This window comes from Abramis brama (assembly GCF_963993115.1).
Source record: "Abramis brama genome assembly, chromosome: 12".
Lineage (NCBI taxonomy): Eukaryota > Metazoa > Chordata > Actinopteri > Cypriniformes > Leuciscidae > Abramis > Abramis brama.
In genome coordinates this window covers 31,535,986-31,548,015 of record NC_139974.1, presented here as the reverse complement: position 1 = coordinate 31,548,015, position 12,030 = coordinate 31,535,986, and the positions used below count along the sequence as shown (strand labels likewise).

The window sequence follows — 12,030 nt, the reverse complement described above, 5'->3', positions numbered from 1 at the left end:
AGACATGCTACAGTCATTGCTGTTTTGAAATGATTGAAAAACTTGTTGTCCCCCTAACAGGTTTAATAACAACAAAAAACTGAACATTTAAATACAATAAAACAATACACAAAAAATGTATAAAGTAAACAAATGTTTGAAACAGATTAAAGTGTAAAGAATTATTAAGAACATTGGTTTTTAAAAGTCCCCCTGTAGTCAATAACTATCCCTTAAAACTCATCTTTAATCACCAAAATGACACATTTAGTTGTTTTTTTTTCTTTTTCTTCATGCCTTAAAATAGCTTGAATGTAACTCTACACCCTCGCCTCATTTCATATACAAAATTTTAAATTTAAAGTTGAAGTTTATATTCACATTAGGATGCATCACTGTTTTCCATGCACAAATTGACCTCTTAAAATGATAATGAAGATGTTTGTTGATGTTTGTGTAGATATTTAAGACATTTTATTTGCACTCATGCAGTTCACACACATCTAGTTTAGTTAATAATCATAAGCTTCAGATGAACTTGGCTTGAGCTCCAAATTGTAATCATGCAAGTACACAATCTTTATTAAATGTTTGCTTTTGTTTGTTGAACAATTTTTGTGAAACTGTTTTTGTGTTTTGTTTTTATGTGCTGTGCAGTAGGAAGTCACGAGGCGAGGGGAAGAAGTGTCGTAAGGTGTACGGCATGGAAAACAGAGACATGTGGTGCACGGCCTGCCGCTGGAAGAAAGCCTGCCAGAGATTTGTTGACTGAAACAGCTGATGGCTGAGACACGAAAACAGGGTGGGCTTCCTTTTGCATGCATAGCATAATGAAAAACGTTCCTTCTCTTTGTTACTGACCACAGACCCACCCTGCCTCACCTTAAACCCATGTGGACTTCAGGGGTCAAACCCTTATGCATTTCCTCCAAAAACAACGGACGCACTCTCAATCTTTGAAGATTCACAACTCTCCCTTCAAGGCGGGTTGCTTTATACAGCGTTTGTGTTCGATAGACTCCTGAAAAACATTCTTGTCCGTTCCTAAAGGACCAGTTAAGGCAAGACCAGCCTCTGTCCAAGCTCTTTTTAAAAGAGAAGAAAGCGCTCTTTCAGACTGTGTGAGAGTGCTATAAAACAGAACCGGAGAAAGTGTTTCTTTTTCCACGGGCACTTTTTTCGCATTTCTCCTGCCTATTTTACTAAAGGTTAAGGGTTGGACAGCCAGAAAACCCTGTCTTCTCAAGAATGTACCACCACTGGGGGTTAGTTTTGGGATGTTGACTGGACAACTCTCTTGAATTCATCAATGCAAAAAAAAAAAAAGAAGAAAAAAAGTATGGGAAGAGGACTTTTAGCTCCCCCTTTCAGCCGTGCTGTCACAAGCAATTGCACCTACAAAGGACGGATTTTATATCTCTGGTTTTATATTTGCGTTTACCAATAGGACATTTCTTTCAGGGATGCGATCAGTAAAAGCAAAACCAACAGTTAGATTTAACAGCAGAGAACACAGTGCTTTTTGTCACAGGAATATCTTCTTGCTACCAAAAAGGGTTTTTACGTGCCATTTTCTTTCCTTTTTTCCCTCTTGTGTAACTTCAACTGAATGAAGTACAAAGACTGCAATCATTAAAATCCGACAGCACAGACTTGCATCAACGTTAGCAGTGGCAAGAACCAGCCATTCAGGCAACGCAACCTCTCCGTCCCATCAGCAGGAATGAACTGCATTCATATTAGAGCCATAAATGAGCCTGCGGTGGTTTTACACCACTGTCTGATGCCTAGAGAGGTTTGACCAACATGCCTGACTGAGTAAAGAGTATGAAAACTCTGCAAAGTGGTTCATTTTTACCTCTGAAAGGTGTAGAGCTCTTTTCCTCTCACCTTTTTCCTGACCTCACAGGTTCAAGTAGGAAGTAATAAAAATAGCAAATGCCACATCTACTCCGGCACAGGAGCTCATGCTGGAAGCACTCAAGATGTGATGGTGTTATTCCTCTGGAATTGGTACAGTAGCGTGTAACATGGCAGAATGCTGGTTGCAGGAGGACGGACGTCTTTTCACGATGGGCTTCTTTGCAAAAGATGACCAGGATAGAATAAAAAAGTTGTTTGTTGAGTTCCACATAATGTCGACACTTAGTTTGGCTTTCAAGGAATACGGCAATCGTAATCTGGCACTGTTTTGGTGGCTCTGATACAGTCTAACATGATATAATCTACGTAACATCAACACAAGCTAGTTAACTCATCATATGCATGCAAACAGTGTTTATTGTGTTCAGCACAATTGTCTGTTTTGTTCATCACATGGTTCCCCTCTTACTTACTGTCGATATTTGTATATAGATAAGGTATACAGTATTCAATTCTCCAAAACGAAATGTTTTACGCCCAGAGTAATGCTTGGTTTTATTGGTAGAACATGCATTACGGCTTTGCTCACACTGCACATAAATCCGATTTGGTTTCAAATCCAATTTCAAGTTAGCACCATTTGTTAATTGGTTAATTTAGGAATGATCAGGATGACGACAAGAGACTCACAGACATCTTAAAGTATGGTAGACTACTTGGAAAAGCTACTTGAGATCTGATTTGTTTGTTTACACTGAGATGCATTCAATCTGATTTCACACCTGATCTACAAAACTAAAAAACAATTCAACGGTTCAGATTTTTGCTGCTTATCTGAATAAAGCCATAGACTAGGCTAATAAAAGAACATTTTGAATGTGAATCTATAATTAAAATCAATATGCATTTAAATATTTAAATAGCGTCTCCAAAACAAAAACACTTTAAAACTGCCATTGGTTTCATGGGCTTTGAGTCTTGTTTATAGAGTTCATGTTTATCAAACTTGATATACATGACGGTTTCTGATCTCTAATTTTCCTTTTTTTTTATTTCCCCCACGTTCTGTTGACACGATTCAACAGATCTCGCATGAAAAAGGTTCTTGCGTCTTTCGACCGGAGGCAACCTGTTTGTGAGACCACACACCAGCACCCAAAGGCTCTAGCACTCCAATTCGACTCCAATACCCTTCAAAACACTTTGTGATCTTATGCCAGAGATGAAGACGACGAGTTTCAATAATTAATAGCTGCATATTTTGGCCCCTCAGCTGGTGTGAGGAACATCTCAGAGGCTTCTGCTTGTCCCTCCATTCCCTTCCTGGTGCTATAATAGATCAAAGGGTCTGCGAGATCTCATGGGCGTTTTACGTAAGAGGGCAAGTTGATTTCTTCAACTGTTTACACTCCGTATATACTTGGGGAAACTCTTTTCATCATGTTTCCTACAAATGAGATTGAAGTCACTTTTAAGAGCAAGTTTTGGTGATATATTTCGAAATGCTCTTGCCTCGGATAAGCTGTTGTGTGAAGTTATTGTACGTAACATCACGGTGCATTTGATTTCTAATGATGTTTCACCATGGTGCTTCGGCTTCGGTTTTATTAGCTAGCCACGGCGCATTACTCGTGTTCATCAGGGGTGCTAGTTTTCTTCTGCACTGGCCTTTGTTTTGTTGTACCGCATGAAATTTAACAAACACACGGTGCATATCAAGCTGCAACGAGTAGGTCGTGTTTTCACTATTTTCTTTGTTTATGGCCAACTTTGTTCACAAGTTAAACAGTATATAATGTACCTACATTAATACATATATAAGCTACCTGGTAAACAGTATTTAGGACACTGCTCATGAATTCCTACTTGGGTTCATGTCTCATAGTAATGCAGTACCAAGCTTTTATTGTTCAGATCCAGCGGGACACCGAGGTGTTCGCTGTCTTTAACCTATAAGTAGTCTTTTCTGGTTCTGTGTTAACACACCGTATAGGAAATAACCAAGGTAACTAATAATACTGTTATATTACTCAAAATGTGTAAATGTTCTGATCCATATGTTAAGCTACTTTAACACACCAGGGAACAGAATAAGATGCTTCCTGAACTTTCACCAGGTCCAGAGTTTAACATGCTAGCTAGCCATTTCTCGCCGTCTCTTTTCCCACACATCAAAAATGGGACGTTAATCGGATACCCATATGGATTTTTGTTGGTATTAGTGTTGGATTTGTGCAGATGTTTAGGGTGGGTGTATCCTATGTCAGACTGACCCAATCTGGCAGTCTTTGCGTAGACTGAATTGTTTGTGTAACTCCAAACCGCCACTCTGCTACAGCCAGATGGCAGATGGGCCACTCAGTAGTCTACTTACATAACTTGCATGTTTGTGTCGAACCACAAACAGCAAGAAAGAGTACAGGCTGTAGATAGTGCCGAGAAGGGAAAAAAAGGTAGTCGAAAGGAACATTCAGACTACACATTTTAATTTTATTATGAAACGGTCATCAGGATAGAACTTGCTCTCTCTTTGAGGGCTTATAATCTTAGCTGTCATTGGACATCATTGGCATTCTGCAATGCATAGTACCGGTCAAATAGATGCTGGGGTCCCCGTGGTGCATGATCAGGTCATGTCTATCCTAGTTCAGGGGGCCTGAGAGGTTTTGTTTTTATTTTCTGTGGAGGGGGACAGTCCCTCTGACTGCTTTCAGGAATGTATTTGTATGAGGATTTATAAGAGTCTGACTGTGCCTTGGTGAGGTCTGATATTGTGCGTGGAGATGCACAGAAAAGCAAAGGAATGTTTCTGGTGTCGGCTTGTCTGAGTTCATAATTTTGTCTGGATTTAAACTTGCGGGAGTTGAGGCCCCTTTTTTTTTTACTGATTTAAGGACTAGATCTTGCTTTTTTCCCCCTGCTCAAAGTGTTTTTTGATGCATTTGAAGCTTGGGGTGGGGGTGTCTTTTCCTGGTTGTGCTTTGTAAAACGATTTTTGCTACAATATTGTAGTTGTTCTTGTCTTGTTGTTTTCATCTCCGGTTTTGGAAACGCAGCGGGAAACATTTAATCAACATTGGGGTTTGTTGAATACGGCTGCGTTTTAAAAACCGGGGGGACGTTTTTCTTACAAGATGCTTAAACAGTGAGATCATCCATTATTGTCAGAGACTAAAACTCCAGTCTAACGGATATAGGACCATGCCCAGAAGATCTTAGGGTTATGAATCACAAGTTTGGTCGGGTCTTTCAAAGTAGGGCTGTGTGATTTGTGGGAATTATTTTTTTTTTAAACCCTGATATTTTTTTTTCATTTTTTACTTGTTTGTAGGGTTGGACTATTTGGCCAACATTTTGTAATTTATATATCAATATGACATGACTTCTTTTTTTTTTTTAAATCAAGTATTTAAGAAAAATAATATAATGCAACCCAGACAGCAACGTAGTGTCGGCCCAGATTATGCCCACATCTGGGCCGTGTGGAATCCATGTGTACCAGATGTGGGCCGGATCTGGGCCGACACTGTGTTTCTGTCTGGGAATACCATTTTATTTCTTAATTTTAAAGTGTTAAACCATAAAGTTTTTATTTTAGCAGAAAGCTCTTTTGTAAACAAAACCATTGCTGTTGCAGAGCTGCTTGCATGCACTGTAAAAAAAAAAATACATCCCCAAGTCAAAAATTTCAAGTGACCGATAACATCTAAATTTTTCAATTAGTCTGACGTATTATTTCTCATTGAGCCAATGTTAACAGACTATTGCAACAAGATTTTCACTTGGGCCAATTGAAAAATTTAGATGTTATCGGTCACTTGAAAATTTCGATTTGGGAGGGTTCGAATTTTTTTACAGTGTGTAAACAAACACAGTGCCGCGCTTCCCTATGAAACACACAGCACATGTATTTTGAAAGAAAAAACAATAACCCATCCAAAAAGGACTGCATGGGAAAGTAGGCTAAGCGCTCTGAATGGATTATCTCACTGCTGACCATTGTCAATCAAGAACCATGTTAACCTCAAGAACTCAAAGACTGTCGCACTGGATTTTTACACTTTTTCAAGTATTTACTTATCTAACTGTATTTTGTAATACTGCATGTGCATGCCGAAGAAAACAAACAAAAAATATATGATCTGAATTTATGAATATGTTGTTTGTGATGTTTTATCTGTAAAAAACAGGCACAGGGCAGGCAGGCTGCTGTTACTATAGGAATTACTTGCAAAAACCACTTCCTCTGAAAATGTATTCATTTTCATCATGCGATTTCACCACTTTTTAAGAGTCACACAATTTCATGGTATGTTCTACCACAAAGGGCTTCTCCCATGCGTATTCCTTAAAGGGACAGTTAAACACCCCAACCCCCCAAAAAATGTATAAAACTTAACCCTCATGTCTTTCCAAACCCATATGATTTTCTTTTTTCTGTGAAACACAAAGGAGATGTTTTGAATATTTTAAATCTCATAACCAAATGCAACAGGTCATGTTTGAACATGCACATGTGCAATTAAGATTTTTTTTTTTTTTCTTCCCCAAACAAATTCACATGACTTCAGAACACTTATACAGCTCAAAAGTCTTCGGCTACTTTTATGTTGTTGTTTTTTTGTATGGGAAAAAAGCCACGTGAACATTCTTCAAAACATCATCTTTTGTGTTCCACATGAGAAAATTTGTCATAATGATTTGGAACAACTTAAAAAAAGTGAGTATATGACAATTTATATTGATTTATTTATTTTTTCGTAAACTATCCCTTTAAGAGAGAATGCTCGAAACTGATTGGCTGAAGCGCTGATAGAAACTGCCACATTCTTCAGTCTTTCCACTGCGATATGTGTGGCTTCTTCTTAGACCTGTTCTATACTTAGCGCCATGTGCTCACATCTAGTGAATGGGCTGCTATTAAAATCAACAGATGCTGACAATAAAATAACCAGCTTCTGACCGCCGTAGTAGAGGCTATAAAAACAAACGCCTGACGGATACTACATAAGCACTTCGAAATGATCCAAATCAGAGGACCAGTTCATCTCAAGGACCAATGTAGTCAGCCCAAACTGTGCTTTTTTTATTTTTTATTCACACATTCTGTCCCTTTGTCTGTTCTTTTGACATTCCTGATTTTACAAGTATTGTTTGATGTTAAGGACGGACGTCTGACGCCCTTTGCACATTATGGAAGTCTACTGTGTAAAGAGAAAAAGGGAAAACTCAGGATGTCATCATCTTTGCATGCCACTGCTAGCAGGAAAAAAAAGATGCCGCAGTTGAGTTGTAAAGCCATAAAGGAAAAGAGGTGTGCTTGGGTGATCCATGCCATTTACCAAAATTATTGTTTGACCAGTAAGCAATGTCTAGACTATATTCAATAACTGTGTATTATCCATTATTGCACATTGACTATATGTATTTTGAAGCTGTTCATTGAAGAGGGTACTTGATGTATCTATGCCAATGTGATTTATAAAGTCATTGATGGGGGACAGATTTTATCTTAGATGCAATAGCTATGAATGTAGCTATGAATAAACTGATGGTTTATTTATATGCTTATAAAAGAAAATGATGTTATCCAGATGAGGGACACCCTTGAAATTGGTGGGTTTTCAAAAAATGATTTTGTACCATATTATTCATATAACTTTGTGACATTAACACTAACGAACTGAGGATTACAGTTGAAATTGTTACTAACGTTCAAAAATCAAGAAACCCAAAGATTATCTCTCAAATTTGACATGATATAACACAGTTAATAGCAACTAAACTGTATAAATGTCACTTGCATTTTACGGCAAATTAAGACCCAATAAGGGCCGGTTCACACAGAACGCATTTTTCCACATCTTTTGCAGCGTCTCGTGCATGACACGACATTCTAAAAATGCGCGCTCAAGTTAAAATAAGTTCAACTTTTAAAAATCTTTTTAATAATAATTTTATTTTTTTTACATTTTTAATCGCAATACGCGTTCTGTGTAAATGCCCCCTAATGTGTACAATTAAAGTTTTATTACTATGGCCAGGTCACACAGAACGGGTTTTTCCATTCCACTGCACTACTTTTCCATTGTTTTATAACGGAAACATGCGCAAGATGTGTCTTTAACCATTGCGTTTGCTTATGCTCTGACAGCATTTTAAAAACGCGGTGCTCAAGTTAAAATAAGTTAAACTTAAACAGGAAAAAAAGCCTCCATTGACCTGTGTACTATAGCCTATTCATAAATGCAAAAAAAAAATGTTTTGGACAAAATCGAGTGTTAAAGGACGGTTCACACAAAACGCGTTTTTGCTGTTAAAAGCGCAAAATGGTTTTCTTAAAAAAGTTGAATTCGTTTTAACTTGAGCGCGATTGTCATGTCAGAGACGTTGCAAAAGAAGGGAACGCAACGGTTAAAGACTTCAGTCTAGCAGGTGTTTATTGAAAAACAATGGATAAGTAGCACTTATTAGTTCTGTGATTGCATGGATTCTTATTGAGATGACTGCATTTCACCAGAGAAATGTCGCCATAGCCTACATACAGCACCTTTAAATTCCATAAAACAATAAACGGGTTGTTGCTTTAAGAACAGCGCAGAGCAGCGTCTTGAGACACGTTTTAAAAACGTGGTGAAAAGGTCAAAGGCCTAAGTGTAGCAAATATTTAAATGGAAAAACAAAACAAAGTCATCGCCCTTCATTTTTTAAAAGCGTTATATTCTATTGGCTATTCCTATGTATCGTGTTATGGTGCGTTCAAGTCATCTCCTAGATCGTATTAACGAGTTGAACGCACATGAACGCCACCACAATGTCGTAAATACCAGTGGGGAGCTCGGATTTTCTCTAAGCCCCGATCTTTACGAGTTGTGGGCGCGTCACTGAGAAACATGGCGGAATACCACAATATTTAAAGGGATACTCCACTTTTTTTTGGAAATAGGCTCATTTTACAACTCCCCCAGAGTTAAACAGTTGAGTTTTACCGTTTTTGAATCCATTCAGCCGATCTCCGGGTCTGGCGGTACCACTTTTAGCATAGCTTAGCATAGATCATTGAATCGGACAGGACCATTAGCATCTCTCTCAAAAAAATGACCAAAGAGTTTTGATATTTTTCCTATTTAAAACTTGACTCTTCTGTAGTTACATCGTGTACTAAGACCGACGGAAAATGTAAAGTTGCGTCGGTTAATTTTCCGTCGGTCTTAGTACACGATAAAAATATCAAAACTCTTTGGTCATTTTTTTGAGAGAGATGCTAATGGTCCTGTCCGATTCAATGATCTATGCTAAGCTATGCTAAAAGTGGTACCACCAGACCCGGAGTTCAGCTGAATGGATTCGAAAACGGTAAGACTCAACTGTTTAACTCTGGGGGAGTTGTAAAATGAGCCTATTTCCAAAAAAAGTGGAGTATCCCTTTAAAGGTAGCCTATTTAGCAGTGATATTGTCAGGCTTTTCTATTTACAGCAGTAAGCTAATTGCCTGCACAGAATATGATGGCATAATAATATAACAATGCAACATGTAACGATAAAGTTGGCAGTGGCTTCATAAATTAATTAAAAACATAAAAAACAAAGTAGCCAACACCTGATGCACATTTCTTTGTTCTTCATTTTCTAGAACAAGAATTTAAGAACCTTAGGCCTACTGTATTTTTGTGTAATTAATTAAGAGAAAGTAGCCTACTCCGGCATCTTACTCCGACGAAAGTGACTTGAATGCACCAGCCGCCGTAAACACGACTTCGCGCCGCCGCTTGTTCAGGCTCACGTGCGTAATCCCAGCGGGGGTTTGACATCACGGGCTCCTCTTTAACACACTCCCTCAAGCTTTTCATCTCTGTAAACTCATGCAGAAAGATTTGAGGCGCGGGTTTCAAAGGTTCAGAGGCTTTTCTTAATGATGACGATTGCTGCTGAAGGCTGTTAGGCAACAATTAATTCTAATGGAATGGGGAAAAAAATGTAGCCCTATTGTTAAACGGTGTCAAGTTTCAGCAGAAACGAGGGCCTTAATTAGAGGATATTTTTAAGGCTTCATGCCACTATTTTGTCATTGTGAGAGTCTAGTCTGTGTTCACTCGATACAATTATGCAATTTAACGCTTTAGTGCACAGGGTCGCGCAGCAACACCTGACAAATATAACTCGTAATAGACGGAAATAAATTATTTTTTACTCCGCTCGCTTACGCGCACTATAGTCTCGTCTGTGGATATAGGACCATAGATGGAACTGATGATATTTCATTATCTGGAAGTTGATAAAATATCGCAATACATTAACTGAAAGCACTTGCTAGCCTATATGTACACTGTCTTACAATGTTTATCTAAATGCATCGTTTTGTTTCTTTTCCTTTCCCCAAAGTTGAATAGATTTTCATCTCCCTCCTCCTGAGGGAGACACACTTGGTGACTGTTATTATTATCTATCTCACTTGCTGGCTGTACTAGTTTTTACTCTGAGCTGTCTGTAAATAGAAACTGCCATTGTAATTGTGCTACGGTGACAATGTTCTGGTGCTCGTCAGTGCCGCTGTTGTTGTTTTCTTTGGTGTAAAGACCTTTCAAAGGTGCCTGTGTTCATATGAGCTCCTGGTTATTGGTTATGAAAAAATAAAAAGATTTGTTTTTTCCCCGGCAGCTGTTTACTATACGATGTCTGCTGGTGTGTGTTTATTAATCTAAATATAACATGGACTAATGTGCTTATTTCAGAAACTGGGCTTGATTATAATAGGTTGCAGACTGAATTGTTAACTTAATTAGCAGCCTTCGGTCAGAAAAAAAATTGCACACAAAGCTTTCAAGTTTTTGAGTGTTTGCAGACCGCATGGTAGACGACTAATTAAAATAGTCTCTAGGATATTATGTATGAAATACTGACTGGGGAAATGTTTGAGATTAATAGCCTAATAGATTTCTTCCCTGTAAAAATGGTAAAGATGTCGATTTAGTGTATGTTTATAGACTACAAAGACACGACCTGTGTGAACTCAGTTGCATTCATGTGGACTGTAGGCCGGTGATGGGCTTGAAAATAGTATGGAAATAAAACATACTGTTTTTAGAGACTTTTTACAAGTGTGTAGGCCTATTCAAAGATAAAATTACAAAAATGTAACGTCTGAATTGTCATTTAGTTGCCAACTGTCAATTATAAATGCGACTCAGTTACATACAGTACAGCGTTAATTAATACAAAATCTTCACAGCCCTAAAAAATTATTGCATTAAACTATGCAATTATATAAAAAAATGCAGGATGTATAATCTTTTGACATATTAAAGTCACCTTGAGAAAGTAAACATTATGGTGCCATCTGGTGTTCTGTAGCGGTAGTACAGCTGCATTGAGTTGCTGCAACATTTCAAAGAATGACTGCTGGACAAAGACAGTGTGTGATGTGCTTTATTATGCATCGGACATAAGGAACAAGGAACAAATGCTTATATTAAAGTAGTTCTAGTCTTTCAGGGTGCTAATTATAAATGAACAACAGCATATTCAAATACAACTGCTACCAAAAACAAAAGCCAATTAGCGACATTCAGTGAAAAGCAACATTCATATTCAAAAGACGATGTGAGGAAAGGGGAAACAACACCTGAGCAACAGTATGACATCAGTGAGGCAGAAGGGGGATACATTAAAACATTTTTGGTCGCACTGGAGATTTCCACCCTCCATCTAGTAAGTCGCAACACAAAACACACAAATGTTGTTTTGAACAGATTACTGTTGACTTTTTCATATTAGTATTTTATATATATATATTTATATATATATAGAGAGAGAGAGAGAGGATATCACTATCAGATCTAGACTGATAGATCAAAAACTTAAACCTCTGTATATATATATATATCTTGCAACAGCATAGCAGCAAGCATAAAACATTTGCTTGTCTCTGTATATCAAAGCAAAATGCATGACATAAAAGTACACTCAAATGAAGAGCCCAGAATGATATTAATGCATCTGCTTTGAACGCAACAACCTGTTAAGTACCACATGCAGAAGCCCCTGCACCTTACCATAATCATAAATTTGACTAAATATCTACAAACTCAAACGATATAATACAAAAATCTACCTTTATTTAACCTATAACATCAACTTAATTTGTAGTTTAAGAATTTGACAGCAGGCATTAGTGTAAGCGGATCCATT

At 37.8% G+C, this 12,030-nt stretch overlaps 1 protein-coding gene across 4 annotated transcripts in view; it reads left to right on the top strand.

Annotated features, from left to right (window-relative positions):
* znf704 (zinc finger protein 704) overlaps nucleotides 1–1,292 on the top strand; it is a 49,475-nt gene extending 48,183 nt beyond the window's left edge. For 2 of the 4 annotated variants that reach the window (XM_084130915.1, XM_084130917.1), the window contains one exon: nucleotides 637–1,292. In XM_084130915.1, the coding sequence (XP_083987041.1) occupies nucleotides 637–751 (115 nt within the window). In that variant the 3' untranslated portion in view covers nucleotides 752–1,292. The remainder of the gene's footprint in view (nucleotides 1–636) is intronic. The other 2 variants (XM_084130918.1, XM_084130916.1) reach the window with 1 other exon arrangement.
* The last annotated feature ends 10,738 nt before the right edge of the window (nucleotides 1,293–12,030 follow it).